The following is a 17,065-nucleotide window of genomic DNA, read 5'->3' as shown; positions in this document are numbered from 1 at the left end:
TTATTTCTGGTAAGCCATGGAACAAAATGTGCTGGGATGGTTGCCGCGGCAGCAAATAACTCCCAGTGCACCGTTGGAATCTCCTTCAATGCTCAGATAGGTGGTGAGTCCATGTGACAGTTCATAAGTTCATAAAAAGTTTAGAGTTCTTTATTAGTCACGTTTATAAAAACATAAAATGTGTCTCCTTGGTGCAAACACATAAAAAATTGACATACTGTATATTCAGTTCAAGTTCAGTAAGTAGAAGTAAAGGTATATTGTATATTGAAGATGCATACATACTGTATGGTGCTGAAGGTCTCCTGTAAGTCAGGTGGTCCATTCCTATGGGTGATCCATCCTATGTAGTGAATGGAATGCTAAGGTTATGAAAGTCCATCCCACTCCCGTATCTGCAGGCATTCGTATGCTGGACGGAGATGTGACGGACATAGTAGAGGCCCAATCCCTGAGCTTCAGGCAGCAGCACATTGATATTTACTCTGCCAGCTGGGGGCCGGAGGATGACGGGAGGACTGTGGAAGGACCTGGCCCTCTGGCTCGCCTCGCTTTAGACAACGGCATACGCACTGTGAGTGTGTGTGTATGTTTGTGTGTCTGTGTGTCTGTCTAACTCGTCTGCATCAGTACAGTCAAAAAGTTTATTCTCCACTGTGTGTGTGTGCATGTGCGTCTGTGTGTGTACTTGTTTTCCTACCTTATCAGGGCCCCAATGTCCTAATAATTCAATCGAATGTCCCGACAAGGTAGGAAAACAATAACTTTTTTTCGTAAAGTTAGGACTCTTTTCATCTGAATTTGCTCAAGTGCTATTTTAAGTTTAAGGGTTAGGTTTAGTTTTTTTGGGTTAGGGTTAAGGTTAGGGTTCTGGGGTTTAAGGTTAGGGTTAGGGGTTAGGGAAAATAGGATTTTCAATGGTCAAACAATTTTGCTCCACAAAATGTCCTGAAATGTCACGAAAATAAAGCTGTGTGTCAGTGTGGTGTGTGTGTGTGTGTTTGTCTGTGTGTCAGTCTTTGGCCTCAGGCTGTATGTTTACTTCTAGGGCTTATCTTTATCTTCTTATCAATATGTAAATAACATACAAATATGAATCATTAGTGGCTCTTCACGCTTGGCATTAATCACAGGGGAGAAGGGTGCCCTTAGGCACAGATCTAGGATAAGCTTACACTCCCCAAATCCTAGCCTAAACCAATTATGAGGGGAATACGCAAAACCAACCTTAGATCAGTGTCTAGAATCCAAATCCTATAAAGATAATTCAAAGGTAATATGACCAAAACTATTACTCCCATGAACCCCCCAGGGTAGGAAGGGACGTGGCTCCATCTTCGTGTGGGCGTCGGGTAATGGTGGGCGGAGCAGGGACCACTGCTCCTGTGACGGCTACACCAACAGCATCTACACCATCTCCATCAGCAGCACCACCCAGAGTGGGGCCAGGCCTGACTACCTGGAGCCATGCCCCTCGACACTGGCTTCCACCTACAGCTCCTTCTCCACCGACAGACAGGGAGCCAAGATGGTGAGTCAAGCTGTATATCGGCCCCAACTCGGCTATACGTGACGAGTCAATTTTGATTTTACTTAATTATTTGATTTGATACAATAGCTGTATATGACAGTGATTTAAAACATGTTAAAGGTGCAGCCACTTCAGCTATTTTCAGCTGCAGCGCTTGTTTGTGAAATGAAAGGATGGTGTGAATATATCCATTCGTTTTTTTATTTTGCTTCTTGACAGAATGTGTTTGTAGGAAATTAAATGAACTGAAAGTTACAAAGTGTATCTTTAAAACCCCTGTATGATGTTATAAGGCATAATAGCACATCTAATGTAACATTTTATAGTCACACAACAGGACTATTTCTATTTGGCAGGTAACATTGGACCTGAAACAAGGCTGTAGCAAGGAGCATTCTGGGACCTCAGTCTCCGCTCCAATGGCAGCAGGGGTCATCGCACTCGCCCTGGAGGCCAAGTAACCTACTTTCCTAGAGATATCATCACTGATATCTAAATCTATTGATAATATTATAGGTAACAAGGAGTTTTTCCTGACCACATGACCTGACCAGGAACAACTCTGGGCCCTAGTTACAGGCTAAAACTTGGACTGCAAATTCTTCCTTGACAGGTCACGTGGTCAAGAAAAACTCCTGGCCCTAGTTATAAGCTATTGAAAATATTATGCTATAAGATAATATGCTATACAGTGTTGTTAACTTGTGTCTGTGTGACCCTGATCCAGCCCAATGCTGACTTGGAGGGACGTACAGCACATTATTGTCAGAACGTCACAGGCCAGTCACCTGACCTCCCCTGACTGGCACACCAACGGAGCTGGATACCAGGGTATCTGATTTGATTGAATTTGCTCCCCATATCCTGTCCACAATTGAGTTTGTGTTCGTTCAACGCTTAGCTACAGAAAACTAAAAGGGCTTTCCTTCATTTATAATAATTTTCCATTGATATTCAAAAACACATACAAGGGAACAATTATTACTGTACCACTACACGACAAACAACCACATTTAAGACATTCCTATCTGGATTGACCGACTAATTGCTTAATTGATTGCTTACTAGAGTCATTGATCCATTCATTTATTTGTTTGTTTATGTATTTGTTCTTCCTTCTGTCCATTCATTCATTCATTCAATTAATTCAATTAATTAATTCAATTATTAATTGGCAGTGAGTCACCTGTATGGCTTTGGGCTGCTGGATGCAGAGAGCATGGTGAAGGAGGCTGAGCGATGGAGACTGGTCCCCTCCCAGCATGTGTGTAAGGAGGCTCCCATCCAACAGAGCAGGTACTGGACTGACTGCTTCCCAACATGGACACAATCCTCTATTCTCTTTGAAGCATATCCATCTATCCATCTCCACAGAGAATTCATCGGCATGGGAATTCCCTCACAATTTCTCTGTGTTTCGCTCGTACTTTCTCTGTATCTCTGTCCTTCTCTCTCACTCTCTCTCCCACATTCTCTTTCACCCCTCTGCCTCTCTCTACTCCCTTCCGCGCCCCTGTCCCCTCTTCTCTCGCTCTCTACCTCACTCATATAACAGAACCATTCCTCCAGGCCTTGTGCTGAGGTCTGTGTATGAGTCCACTGGCTGCTCCCTTCATCCCCTGCAGCACATTGTCTATCTGGAACACGTAGTCATCCATGTCACCATCACCCACAGTCACAGAGGTGACCTCTCCATCACACTCACATCACCCGCGGGGACCAAGTCACAGCTACTGGCAAACAGGTAAGACTTGTCTTGGACCCTTTTCACACTTCTGGGCCAAGACAAGATTAACTGTATTGTGCTGGCCTGGTTACACATCCACCATAGGTCCTGGAGCTGTGAAAAGGGAATTTCTGAGCCAACAAAGTATGGTTCAGGTTGGCATAATAGTGTGAAAAGGGTGTTGGACTGTAGTACTGAATACAAGTGGGATTGGTCACTTCACCCACTCATTACAAATTCAAAATATTTGTTGATGATACATACTGGCTGATGTTGTGCTGAGTGATTTAAAGTGATAGTTCACCTCAAAAGTATTTTGTCTGACTTTTTCTCACCAAATAAGTGGTCTAATGTGGAGATAAGTCCATATCCCACCCCATCTGCTGTAGATCCCAGATATATCCCTCAATGCCAATTGAATAGGAAACTTAGGATCTATACAACAGATGGCATGGGACGTGGACTATTGTGGACATTGGATTACATTTTGTATGAAAATGTATGCACTCACTAACTGTAAGTCGCTCTGGATAAGAGCGTCTGCTAAATGATTAAAATGTAAATGTAAAATGTTGGGTCTGAAAACGTAATGACAAACTTTGGGTTTAGAGAGAATCCAGAAATGACAGTGTAACATGGTTAGATCATAATGTATTTTGGTCCGAGTCACAGTTGCATTATATTACACCATGGTTGTGTTTTGGTCCTGGTCATAGTGGTCAATATATTACACCGTGGTTGTGTTTTGGTCCTGGTCATAGTGGTCAATATATTACACCGTGGTTGTGTTTTGGTCCTGGTCATAGTGGTCAATATATTACACCATGGTTCTGTTTTGGTCCTGGTCATAGTGGTCAATATATTACACCATGGTTGTGTTTTGGTCCTGGTCATAGTGGTCAATATATTACACCGTGGTTGTGTTTTGGTCCTGGTCATAGTGGTCAATATATTACACCATGGTTCTGTTTTGGTCCTGGTCATAGTGGTCAATATATTACACCATGGTTGTGTTTTGGTCCTGGTCATAGTGGTCAATATATTACACCGTGGTTGTGTTTTGGTCCTGGTCATAGTGGTCAATATATTACACCATGGTTCTGTTTTGGTCCTGGTCATAGTGGTCAATATATTACACCGTGGTTGTGTTTTGGTCCTGGTCATAGTGGTCAATATATTACACCGTGGTTGTGTTTTGGTCCTGGTCATAGTGGTAAATATATTATACAGTGGTTGTGTTTTGGTCCTGGTCATAGTGGTCAATATATTATACAGTGGTTGTGTTTTGGTCCTGGTCATAGTGGTCAATATATTATACTGTGGTTGTGTTTTGGTCCAGGCCTCTTGACCACTCCACTGAGGGCTTCCAGAGCTGGGAGTTCATGACCACTCACTGCTGGGGGGAGAAGGCAGCAGGAGAGTGGAGTCTAGAGGTCCTGGACACTCCCTCTCAACAGAGGGACAACAGTGAAACAGGTCTGCCATGCTATACTTCTACCACTATTCAATACCACAAGAAATACACCAGATATCAAATACTGTAACGTATGAGTAGAGTCCTGAGGTTTTTCCTGATCACAAGACCTGACTAGGACAAACTTGGGGCCATAGTTGATTCTGGTCAAGTCATTCAGTTAGGAAAAACCTGATAACCTGTAGTTTTTTCTTCCTCTCTCTCCATTGATTTACAGGGGAATTGAGAGAGTGGTCATTAGTGCTTTATGGCACCTCAGAGCAACCATACTCCATGCGCCGTGAGCAAGCCCGCTCGGCAGAGCTGCCAACTGACGGTGGTGACCTCACTGAGGAATATAGCGGTGAGTCACTTTACCCGCTGTCACAGAACAGCTTTGGAATAAGACAACACACAATTATCACACCCTTTTATAGCTTAGACACCGGAATCAAACGACTAATTGTAGCCTGTATCAGAGCTCCATTTGTTTAACCAGTAGCCTACGTCAAGGCTAAGTCCTAAGGCTTCACCAAGTCTTAAGGGTTCCACCACTTTTTATAAGTGTTTGTTAGAGACATGTTTTCCCTATTCTGACTATCTTCCTTTGTCAAATGAATTATTCCAGGCTATGAAAATGCATTATGAGAAATTAAGTTTTGTTGTGTTCCTTCCAGGCCTATGTGACCCAGAGTGTAGTGAGGATGGCTGTGAGGGACCAGGCCCCCTGCAGTGTGTCACATGTCTACACCTCTTCCTCAAGTTCAAGAACAACACCAGGTTAGACTATTCACTCTAAATGTATAGGTTGGATTCAGTGATGTTGCAGTAGGTCTCCCACTCATGCTTTAAATTGATGATATATATCTTTATAATAAGAAAAAATAATTAAAATATATAATAGTTCGCAATAGTCCAGCGGCCCATTATTACATATTTACGAACCTCATTTAATTGGCTGTTATCGAGTCATGGATGTTTCTCACAGTAGCCCTCCGGCTTTCCAGCTTTGAACTCTGTAGGACACACAGTTAACACATACATTTAGTATGTGTCCCATGTGGAGACAATACTAGTGTTGCACTAAACAACATCCTCCAACCAACCAACAAGGCATGTGCTTTCTATCTTACAGGACGTGTGTGTCTGTGTGCCCAGTGGGATTCTGGGGCGACCGGCGTCGCTGTAAGAAGTGTTTCTCTTCCTGTGAAAGCTGCACGGGCAGCCGCAGTGACCAGTGTACTACATGTCGCCCTGGACACCACCTGACCGAGGGAACCAATAGCTGCACGGCCAGTTGTGGTGACAACTATTACTTGGACCATGGTATGTCCCGGGATGCGTTCCAAATTACACCCTAATGCCTAAGTAGTGCACTAGAGTCTCACATAATTTTGGTCCGAAGTAGCGGATAGAGAATAGGATGCAATTCTGGATTTTCCCCCTACGTTGTGAGGCAGTCATCATCATTCTATGACAAACATACATCGATTTTTATCGAATTTAAGTTAAAAAACTTGAAAACAATATGAAGATGTGAAACAAAACCACTTTGTGTTCATCACAGAGGGACAAACTGTATATTAGATGTGAGTTGATATCGTGACGAATCATTAGACTTGCTAGCCAACTCTGTGGTACGTTCACAGAGGGAAGGAGAAAACAATGAATTTGAGCAGTGCACAGGGAAATTAGTCGGATTTTCCCTGACCACCAGTTATAAAAAATAATTACAGTAATAAGGCAGCTTAAATCGTACACCATGTCAATTGTAAAGTTGATTGTGAGTATATGTGACAGACCGGCTCGATTCGGTCTTATGTAGACAGCATTTGAAATTGTGTTTTTTATATTGGATAAAAGTAGAGACTCAGAGCTAGAAAATGGTATATCATACACTACAGTTGTGGAACAATGGGAAAGTAATTCTGCTTTGAAAGTTGATAAACTTTTGAGAAAATGGCCCTTGAATGTTTTGGTACACCTACTGGAGAGCTCTTCTTTGATTACACCCATTCAGCATCGTTCACACCCTCTTAAGCCTTAGCCCCACCCATCTCTTTAAGGATTCACATGTGAGGCCATGTGCTAAACAGAGTGAGTATGGTAGTGTACTAAACAACCAAAGATTTCAAAACTAACGGCTGGTTTATATTAAGTCTATCGACATGTCTGTAGACAGTTGTCGCAGTGACATCCTGAACATTCTATTGTCGTCCGACATCAAACTTGTCGTTGTCGTTATGAAAAAGTATTAACACAAAAACTACAGGCTGCATGACATCAGCAGCCTGGTGGTCCAAAATAGAATAGCTAGTGTATTTTAACACCAATAAACCCATCTGTTTAAAAATTAATTTATTATATGTCAATCTAGAAAACCAGGCAACTGAAAGCAACTTTCTAAACAATGTTTTGATTTGTTTCTAGCTTGTTAGATAATGACCATATTATATAGCTGACAACGTCTTAACTTTAGTTCATTTGTATTTATTATTACAGGAAAAATAAACTCACAACAATATCATTATTTACAAGTTAATGATGAGCTAATTACAGAAAATGGCTTACGGTTGTGAGTGTGACGAAATAAAAGCAGGGCATTCTACCAGATAATTTTTTTACTTGGACACTGTCTCGTTGGCCTAACGTTATATCCTAATTTGACTTTAGTGCAGGTCATGTTGTTCTTCACATTACCGTCTCTGGCAATTACACACTATATCAAATAAAATAAAAGTTCATTTGTCACATGCATAGGATACAAAAAAAAATAGCTAACATTAGGCTATAACTAGCAATGCAAATGGCTCTGAGATACGAATAATGTTACTACACAGATCATACACGTAACGTTAGCTAGTGAGCCAGTCAGCTAACGTTCACTAGCTAGCTAACAGTATGCTTTAACTTGCAATGAAAATGACTTTCTGACAAAATTTGAAAGCTAGCTAGACTCTCTTACCTATATACATGGATGAACGCTTCTCCCTCTCTGTCACGGATGCCATGGTTGCCCTTAGTTTGAAGATGTAATCCGGAGACAGGTGTTTTATACAACAGCCTTCTGTGTGTTCTCTTTTCGACTCCCTCTACATATTTGCAATCAAACGCTAGAATTATATCCATCTCCTTAGCTATCATACTCTGCTTCCACCGGGCATTCCACTGATTTCAAAACTCGGTCCTCCAGAAAGTGGAGAGCAACACTTTCGCAGCTCTACTACGTGATATCTTTTAAAAAAGCCGCTTTAGAAAGGAATACCTACACATACTGAGCAGCTCATGTTATAGACAGAAGCGTGCTATATGGCAGACCAATCCGAACTTATCTCTCGGCATGTCCAGCCCATCCATTGTCTCAGCCAATCATGGCTAGCGGGAAGGTTCCTGTCTTTTTCCGTGGCTTAACCAACTAGGCTCATAATTTAACATTTGTATTCGTATTTACAGATGGCATAAAAGTTTGTTATTAAGGCACATGAAAGTTCACATGTTCCAGAAGGCATTTCTGCTAAAAAACGCATTTTGATAAAAAATATGTATGGTTACATATGTTCAAATGCCTCTCCTGTGAAGTAGTGACGCGCGACATACGCCTAGTTTGTAGATTATCCCAAAAAAAATTCAAGCCCTATTCCCCCATTTTTTATGAATAGGTTGTTCATAGCATATGACATTTTAAAAATGAAATCTACAATGTACTATTTTTCATACTATTTACTATAGCATTGCATACTGGTGCAAAAAGTGCATGCAAAACATAGATATATAATAAATAACAACAAATATATACAGGTTCAGTCAAAAGTTAGGACACACCTACTCATTCAAGGGTTTTGCTTTATAAAAAAAAAGAATTACAAAGTAGAATAATAGTGAAGACATCAAAACTATGAAATAACACATATGGAATCATGTAGTAACCAAACAAGTGTTAAACAAATCAAAATATATTTTATATTTGAGATTCTTCAAATAGCCACCCTTTGCCTTGATGACAGCTTTGCACACTTGGCATTCTCTCAACCAGCTTCATGAGGTACTCACCTGGAATGCATTTCAGTAAACAGGTGTGCCTTCTTAAAAGTTAATTTGTGGAGTTTCTTTCCATCTTAATGCGTTTGAGCCAATCAGTTGTGTTGTGACAAGGTAGAGGGGGTATACAGAAGATAGCCCTATTTGGTAAAAGACCGAGTCCATATTATGGCAAGAACAGCTCAAATAAGCAAAGAGAAACGACAGCCCATCATTACTTCAAGACATGAATGTCATCAATCTCTATGATGAAACTGGCTCTCATGAGGACCGCCACAGGAATGGAAGACCCAGAGTTACCTGCTGCAGAGGATTTCATTAGAGTTACACAGCCCAAATAAATGCTTCACAGAGTTCAAGTAACAGACACATCTCAACATCAACTGTTCAGAGGGGACTGTGTGAATCAGGCCTTCATGGTTGAATTTCTGCAAAGAAACCACTACTAAAGGACACTAATAAGAAGAGACCTGCTTGGGCCAAGAAACACGACATTGGACATTAGACCAGTGGAAATGTGTGCTTTGGTCTGGAGTCCAAATTTGACATTTTTGGTTCCAACCGCAGTGTCTTTGTGAGATGCGGTGTGGGTGAACGGACGATCTCCGCATGTGTAGTTCCCACCGTAAAGCATGGAGGAGGTGTTATGGTGTGGGTGTGCTTTGCTGGTGACACTGTCTGTGAAAAACACTTAACCAGCATGGCTACCACAGCATCATTCTGCAGAGATATGCCATCCCATCTGGTTTGGGCTTAGTGGGACTATCATTTGTTTTTCAACAGGACAATGACCCAACACACATCCAGGCTGTGTAAGGGCTATTTTACCAAGAAGGAGAGTGATGGAGTGCTGCATCAGATGACCTTGCCTCCACAATCACCCGACCTCAACCCAATTGAGATGGTTTGGGATGAGTCGGACGGCAGAGGGAAGGAAAAGCAGCCAACAAGTGCTCAGCATATGTGGGTACTCCTTCAAGACTGTTGGAAAAGCATTCCAGGTGAAGCTGGTGGAGAGAATGCCAAGAGTGTGCAATGCTGTCATCAAGGCAAAGGGTTAAATCACTTTTAACACTTTTTTGGTTACTACATGATTCCATATGTGTTATTTCATAGTTTTGATGTCTTCACTATTATTCTACAATGTAAGAAATAGTACAAATAAAGAAAAACCCTTGAATGAGTAGGTTTTGTCCAAACTTTTGACTGGTACTGTATATATCTGAGCTTTCTAACTCATGAAGAAATGTGTTATACGGCCATCCACTTAACATTTAACAGGCTAGTCCTCGTACCCGCATATGCATAGCCACAGGAAGTAGGGGTGCTGAGGGTGCTGCAGAACCCTCTGATAAATCAAAATCAAATATAAAATAATAAGAAATAAATAAGAAATGAATAAACATTTCTACAAAATGTGTGAACTAGGCCTTTATTACTCCTGTATGTGCAGAAAAAAATACTCCTCAGCACCCACCCACCTCGCAGGACAATAAGTTGCCCCCATCCCTCCTGCTAATTGGGCGACGTTTGCAAATGTTTTGTTGTTTGAGTGAGGGAGACGTTGAGGATTATAATAAATACTGCTTTGATGTCATACAAGCAAGCTAAACACTTGTGAATCAAAATGTGCACTTCACATTTCCATATCATATCGTTGTTATACCCTGGGTTGTTCTGAACCGAATGAGCCAATGTTTCTCTATTGTTAAGAAAATGTGCTGCATCACGCAACTGAATGCTCTCATGACTCCTTTCTATGCGCACCAAAATTATTATCTGTTTCCCTGAAATGCATTGTGAAAGCTTAACATTGTAATATCATATTTTATAACTAGTCATGTTGGCAATAGAACAAGCCTTCAAATTATGCCTACCTGACCCAGATTGGGATTTATAATGGACCGTTTTTGGATTGCGTTAACAACAACAGTAATTGTGTGATGACTGGGATGGAGGGTTGTGTTCCAACCAAAACAACTACAAGTGTGCTTGCTCTAGTTCCTCAACGGCACAGCTAGATGAGCTCATAGTTGGAGACTCTTCTTTGAGTCATAAAATTGCATAGAAATTGCTTAGGAACTGTGCCCACTTTGGAGAGGTGTGTGGCCACTTGGAGACACCAGGTAGACCTCTCACTCAAATACTTGTAATTTCTTTGTTTTATGTTGCAACTACCCCACATTTTCCAGGAATATTCTTATCATGTTACTGAATGTATGCAGAGTATTTTCAGATTTCGTTATCAAGAAATGCGGTGAAAAGTACAGTAAATGTAAAATATAAATAAAATCAACAGTGTCATTTTAGGATTCAGTCTTGTGTCAGGTGAACTGTTGTGTCCTCACCTTTTGGTCTAATAATTTTTCCATAATCTCCAAACTGTTCCATTTCAATTGCTAAGATTGTTATGCATTTCATATTTCTTATGTAAGAAACATTTAATTTTAGCCCTATCCATATAGGCCAATTCCCACGAGTGTAAAGGATTAAGGATATTATGCTTTATTGTTGTAAAAACCAAGCCAATGTCTCTACTGAATATGTGCTTAATGAACAATGCTTTTACTTCAACTGGAGTGGAATTATATTTAGCAGGTATGAATGCTTGTATTGTTGTTTTCCCACAGATGCAAATATGTGCAGGAAGTGCAGTGAAAACTGCTTGAGATGCACCTCGGCGAACATCTGCACAGAATGCAAATCCGGCACAAGGTAACCAATCCCTCTGATGATGCCCGAATTACCAACTCATGCATTTCTTCTCTGTACACAGTGATTCTCCATCTCAGCCACAGAGAATACTAATTCACACACATACACACACATATTCTAAACCTATTGCAACAAAGCAAACTCCTATTATAATATTTGTTGTATTTTGGAGAGTTATCAGATGAAACTTCTTAATGAGTGTGTGCTCAGGGTCGGAACACAGAGCCCAGATAATGATGAGTCTCGCTCTCTCTTTCTCTCTCTCTCTCTCTCTCTCTCTCTCTCTCTCTCTCTCTCTCTCTCTCTCTCTCTCTCTCTCTGTCTGTCTGTCTCTGTCTGTATGTCTCTCATTCACTCACTTACTCACTCTCCCTCCCCCCACCCCTCTATCACTCTCTCTCCAGTCTGTTGGGGAACCGTTGCCAGAGGAGCTGTGGACCAGGAAGTTACCACAATGTGCAGGAGAGCACCTGCGAGCCCTGCCACAAGGCCTGTGCCACCTGTGCAGGTAAAGGGAGGGATGACTTGGATCATACCAAATCAAACAGGACCCTAAGCCATATTTGAAAAAATACAGTACTAATCATGGAGCTAGTCATCAGCATCACCATCTACCTGAAGTGATAATGTGTCATGAGAGGGACAATTTATGTGTTTACAGTACACATGTTGTCTCCAGGTGCAGGTGTTTAGATGGGTTACAGTGTGTGTGTGTGTGTGTGCGTGTGTGTGTATGTGTGTGTATGTGTGCCTGCATGTGTGTGTGTTTGCCTGCGTGCACGTGTGTGTGTTATCCCAGGTGCGGGCATTGAGGCGTGTAACCAGTGTGCTGATGGTTATCTGATGGAGGAGTGGAAGTGTGTATCCTCCTGCAGTGCTGGCTTCTATGCCATGGAGAGCAGCCCACAGACAACTAGTGATGGACCCAGGATATGCAGGAGGTGAGTGAGTGAGCTCTGAGTCTTGGTGTAGGTGGATTGTTCATTATTATGATGGTTGACCCCATTCCAAAATGTGTATAATAATAATTTGGTGGGTGCTTATATTTGTCCTATTTCACACATGCGTGTTAATACACGTGTGAATTGTACATGTGCTTTTTGCATAGTCCAACTCCCCAACAGCCAGGGTCTGCCATTATCAATGGTGACCCTATAAGCACCCACCAAATTAAGATCAAGTCCCTTCCTCAAGTGCACATTGACAGATTTTTCACCTTGTCTGCTCGAACTAGTGACCTTTCGGTTAATAGCCCAACACTAACTGCTAGGCTACCTGCCGCCCTGTGTGTGCGTGTGTGTGTTATTGTGCGTGTGTGTCTGTCTATTTGTGTGTGAGTTTGTGCGTGCGTGCTTGTGTTCATGTCTCTGTCTATTTCTGTGCACATGTGTGTGTTTATGTAATCTCAGCCAGTCTGCTGGTACCACCTCAGGTGTGATGCCAGCTGTCTCACCTGTGTGGGAGCGGGGAAGGGGAACTGCAGCAGCTGTGCCAGTGGACACAGTCTTCTGGACAAAGTGTGTATGGTCAGCACCGTCTGTGGTGATGGTCAGTCAATCAATCAATCATTCTCCTTAAACTCACTCGTACAACCTAGTGTCTATTCCAGGGGTGAAGGTAAGGCGGTACGGTCCGGTACGGCATCCCAGCTAAATATATACTGGGGGTATGCCGTACCGGTAAAACATGAGCCTATCACAATAATTAAAACAACATTTCAAGAAAACTGTAGGCTATTACACCACTTCTTATCATTAGCGCATGTCAGAGGCATTAAAAATGAGCGAATGGACATGAAAACGGGTTGTATAGCCTATGCTCCAAAATGCGATGTGGCTCCACAAGAACACAGACATTTTGCCAAGGCAGAGATGAGTGGCCAACTCTGAGACGCTCACGGACAGCAGTGGAAGCATATATTCTGTCCTAATGACAATCGCCAAATGTAATTACACTTTTTGGTGTTTAGTGTAACAGATGTCTCTTTCCATTCATTCACCACTGTTTGGAGGCTGGAAATACACTACATTACCAAAAGTATGTGGACACCTGCTCGTCGAACATCTCATTCCAAAATCATGGGCATTAATATGGAGTTGGTCCCCCTTTTGCTGCTATACAGTAACAGCCTCCCCTCTTCTGGGAAGGATTTCCACTAGATGTTGGAACATTGCTGCGGGGACTTGCTTCCATTCAGCCACAAGAGCATTAGTGAGGTCGGGCGCTGATGTTGGGCGATTAGGCCTGGCTCGCAGTCGGCATTCCAATTCATCCCAAAGGTGTTCAATGGGGTTGAGGTCAGGGCTCTGTGTATGCCAGTCAAGTTCCTCCACACCGATCTCGACAAGCCATTTCTGTATGGACCTCGCGTTGTGCACAGGAGCATTGCCATGCTGAAACAGGAAAGTGCCTTCCCCAAACTGTTGCCACAAAGTTTTAAGCACATAATCATCTAGAATGTCATTGTATGCTATAGCGTTAAGATTTCCCTTTACTGGAACTAAGGGCCCTAGATCAAACCATGAAAATCAGCCCCAGAAATGTTTTCCTCCTACTCGGTAGTGAGTGTTGCAACCGAGGACAGACGATTTTTACGTGCCACGTGCTTCAGCACACAGCAGTCTCGTTCTGTGAGCTTGTGTGGCCTACCACTTCGCGGCTGAACCGTTGTTGCTCCTAGACGGTTCCACTTCACAATAACCGGGGCAGCTCTAGCAGGGCAGAAATTTGATGAACTGACTTGTTGGAAAGGTGGCATCCTGTGATGATGCCACGTTGAAAGTCACTGATCTCTTCAGTACGGGCCATTCTACTGCCAATGTTTGTCTATGGAGATTGGATGGCTGTGTGCTCGATTTTATACACCTGTCAGCAACAGGAGTGGCTGAAATAGCCAAATCCACTAATTTGAAGGGGTGTCCACATACCTTTCGTGATGTAGTGTGTGTTGTGTGTGGATGAACGTGCGTGGGTAACCTAGTAAAGGAGCCCTTTTGAAGTGATTGTCAGATGAAAACATCATGACTGGTTGTTTTTATGCCACAATAAAAGGTAATACATTTTTTAAGTAAATGACAAATCTTTACAGGGATTCTATATGTAATTCTATGATTAGGCCCATAACATTTTTGGGTACATGCGCTTGATAGGAGGTCCCGTACCGCGAATAAATGAATTCTACTTTCACCCCTGGTCTATTCAGATAGTGAATCGTATAGCTACTGTGTTAGTGTTGGTCACACTTTATATTATTACTACAAAGTAACTATACATATAACTAATGAAACGTAATCTGATCAGTTTCCTTTCATTTACAAATCAAATATAGTTGTAAATGCCTCATCTGCAGTTGCCTGTATTAAAGTATTACATGGTAATTACATGAAATAACAACATAAATGTAAAATGTTGCCTTTGTGTTTTGCTTGCAGGAGAGTACCAGGATAGCCATGGGAAGTGCCATGCATGTGATGCCACGTGTCTGAAGTGTACAGGCCCAAAGTCAGAGGACTGTATCAGCTGTGACCCCTCTAGGTAAGTCTATGGTGAGGACTGTATCAACTGTTGCCCCTCTAGGTAAGTCTATGGTGAGGACTGCATCAACTATGGCCCCTCTAGGTGAGTCTATGGTGAGGACTATCAGCTGTGAGCCTTCTAGGAAAGTCAATGGTGAGGACTGTATCAGCTGTGAGCCTTCTAGGTAAGTCAATGGTGAGGACTGGATCAACTATGGCCCCTCTAGGTAAAGGGATTTCCATACAGGAAGAGGTGGGGCGGAGCGGAGTTCCCTATAATGGAGATTCTTATTTTCTCCGCCTCGGCTGAGTGGCTTTCACGTACATGAGCACCGCTGATCGCTCTGCCTGGATAGAATTCCACCCCCGTCTAGCTCCATTGAAAATGAATGGGCATCTCCGCCGGCGCTTCATGTCTTTAGAGGGATACTTCGGGATTTTGGCAATGAGGCCCTTTATCTACATCCCCAGAGTTAGATGAACTCGTCGATAAAAATTTTATGTCTCTGTGTCCAGTATGAAGGAAGTTAGAGGTAGCATGCTAGAAGATACCCAGAGGCTTCCAGTCATTGCGCTAACGCTAGTTAGCATTGGCTCACAAACTACCACTGACTTCCTTCATACTGGATACAGAGACATAGAAATGGTATCCACTCACCTAGAGGGGCAATAGTTGATACAGTCCTCACCATAGACTTACCTAGAGGGGTAATAGTTGATACAGTCGTGACCATAGACTTACCTAGAGGGGCCATAGTTGATACAGTCCTAACCATCGACTCACCTAGAAGGCTCACAGCTGATAGTCTTTACCATAGACTCACCTAGAGGGGCCATGTTCCTCTCTGACCTCTGTTGCTCTCTTCCTGTGTCATCCTTTCTGAGACACTTATTTTTACATATAAAAGGTGCATTCTGGTAAATGTACATCCCTTTTGGTAACACAAGGCAATACAAAAACAAAATTAGCCTAGAGGCTAAACAAAAAGTGCCAGAACTTTTTACAGGCAATGAAAGTTCCAGATTGCACCTTTAAATGGATAGTGCGAGATTCTGGCCATTAAGCAGTTTTTCTACTTATTCAGAGTCAGATGAACTCGTGGTGGATGCCATTTTTATGTTTCTGCATGCAGTTTGAAGCAAGTTGGAGGTAGTTTCGCGAGCCAATGCTTACTAGCGTTAGCACAATGACTGGAAGTCTACAGGTACCGCTAGCATGCTCCACCGGAGGCAAATGTAGTTTATAGTTAGGTGCTGTTGTCTCATTGTCTCAGGTCCCTGGACGAGGGTCGCTGTGTGGCTCAGTGTGCCCAGGGGAAGTACCAGTCAGGTGGGCAGTGCCACCTGTGTGACCACACCTGTGCCATGTGCATGGATGGAGGGCCTGCCAACTGCACCAGCTGTGACACCGGTGAGCGGAAGGGACACCTGTCATTCTAACTGACACAGTCCGGTGGACATGTGCTCTGGCTCTGGGACAACAAACACATTGCACTTATACCACTAACAAATCTATCTTTTACTGTAATAGACTAACTGTGTGTGTGTGTGTGTGTGTGTGTGTGTGTGTGTGTGTGTGTGTGTGTGTGTGTGTGTGTGTGTGTGTGTGTGTGTGTGTGTGTAACGATTTTTCATCTGTCTGCCTGCCTGCTTGTCCTCCATCTGTGTTTCCCTCAGATAAATTCAACATGGACCGCTACCTGTACAAGGGGGGTTGTGTCGATGCTTGTCCGGAAGGCCATTACCATACCCAGGAGAAGAGCTGCGAGGCCTGCCCCGACAACTGCAAACTCTGCACCTCCGCCACACACTGCCTGCGCTGTAACTCCTCCTACTACATCACTGATGGAGTCTGCACCCAACTGGAGTGTGGAGAAGGTGACAGACATAGCCAAAATGTTGTTTGATTTTGTGTTCTTATATAATACCTGTCTACATCAAGTATAAACATGAAAAATAAAAGTATTTTGAAGTATTTCTGTCTCCATAGAGAATCGTAATTCCCCTTTTTCCCATCTCTCTCTCTCTCTCTCTCTCTCTTTGTCTGGCTCCCCTCTCTGTCTGTCTGTCTTTCTGTCTGTCTCTGC

At 42.7% G+C, this 17,065-nt stretch overlaps 1 protein-coding gene across 1 annotated transcript in view; it reads left to right on the top strand.

Annotated features, from left to right (window-relative positions):
- pcsk5a (proprotein convertase subtilisin/kexin type 5a) overlaps positions 1 to 17,065 on the top strand; it is a gene marked incomplete at its 3' end in the record, with an annotated part of 38,155 nt that overhangs the window by 3,120 nt on the left and 17,970 nt on the right. The window contains exons 6-23 of the mRNA XM_084159649.1: positions 15 to 103; positions 402 to 574; positions 1,313 to 1,531; positions 1,888 to 1,988; positions 2,259 to 2,362; positions 2,710 to 2,827; positions 3,087 to 3,275; positions 4,597 to 4,733; positions 4,949 to 5,074; positions 5,388 to 5,490; positions 5,846 to 6,036; positions 11,379 to 11,463; positions 11,868 to 11,971; positions 12,263 to 12,404; positions 12,896 to 13,011; positions 14,895 to 14,997; positions 16,253 to 16,389; positions 16,656 to 16,856. Of these exons, the coding sequence (XP_084015775.1) occupies positions 15 to 103; positions 402 to 574; positions 1,313 to 1,531; positions 1,888 to 1,988; positions 2,259 to 2,362; positions 2,710 to 2,827; positions 3,087 to 3,275; positions 4,597 to 4,733; positions 4,949 to 5,074; positions 5,388 to 5,490; positions 5,846 to 6,036; positions 11,379 to 11,463; positions 11,868 to 11,971; positions 12,263 to 12,404; positions 12,896 to 13,011; positions 14,895 to 14,997; positions 16,253 to 16,389; positions 16,656 to 16,856 (2,438 nt within the window). The remainder of the gene's footprint in view (positions 1 to 14; positions 104 to 401; positions 575 to 1,312; positions 1,532 to 1,887; positions 1,989 to 2,258; positions 2,363 to 2,709; positions 2,828 to 3,086; positions 3,276 to 4,596; positions 4,734 to 4,948; positions 5,075 to 5,387; positions 5,491 to 5,845; positions 6,037 to 11,378; positions 11,464 to 11,867; positions 11,972 to 12,262; positions 12,405 to 12,895; positions 13,012 to 14,894; positions 14,998 to 16,252; positions 16,390 to 16,655; positions 16,857 to 17,065) is intronic.

The sequence above is a fragment of the Coregonus lavaretus genome (genome assembly GCF_964263955.1).
Source record: "Coregonus lavaretus genome assembly, chromosome: 4".
Classification (NCBI taxonomy): domain Eukaryota; kingdom Metazoa; phylum Chordata; class Actinopteri; order Salmoniformes; family Salmonidae; genus Coregonus; species Coregonus lavaretus.
This window is presented reverse-complemented; position numbering and strand designations above follow the sequence as displayed.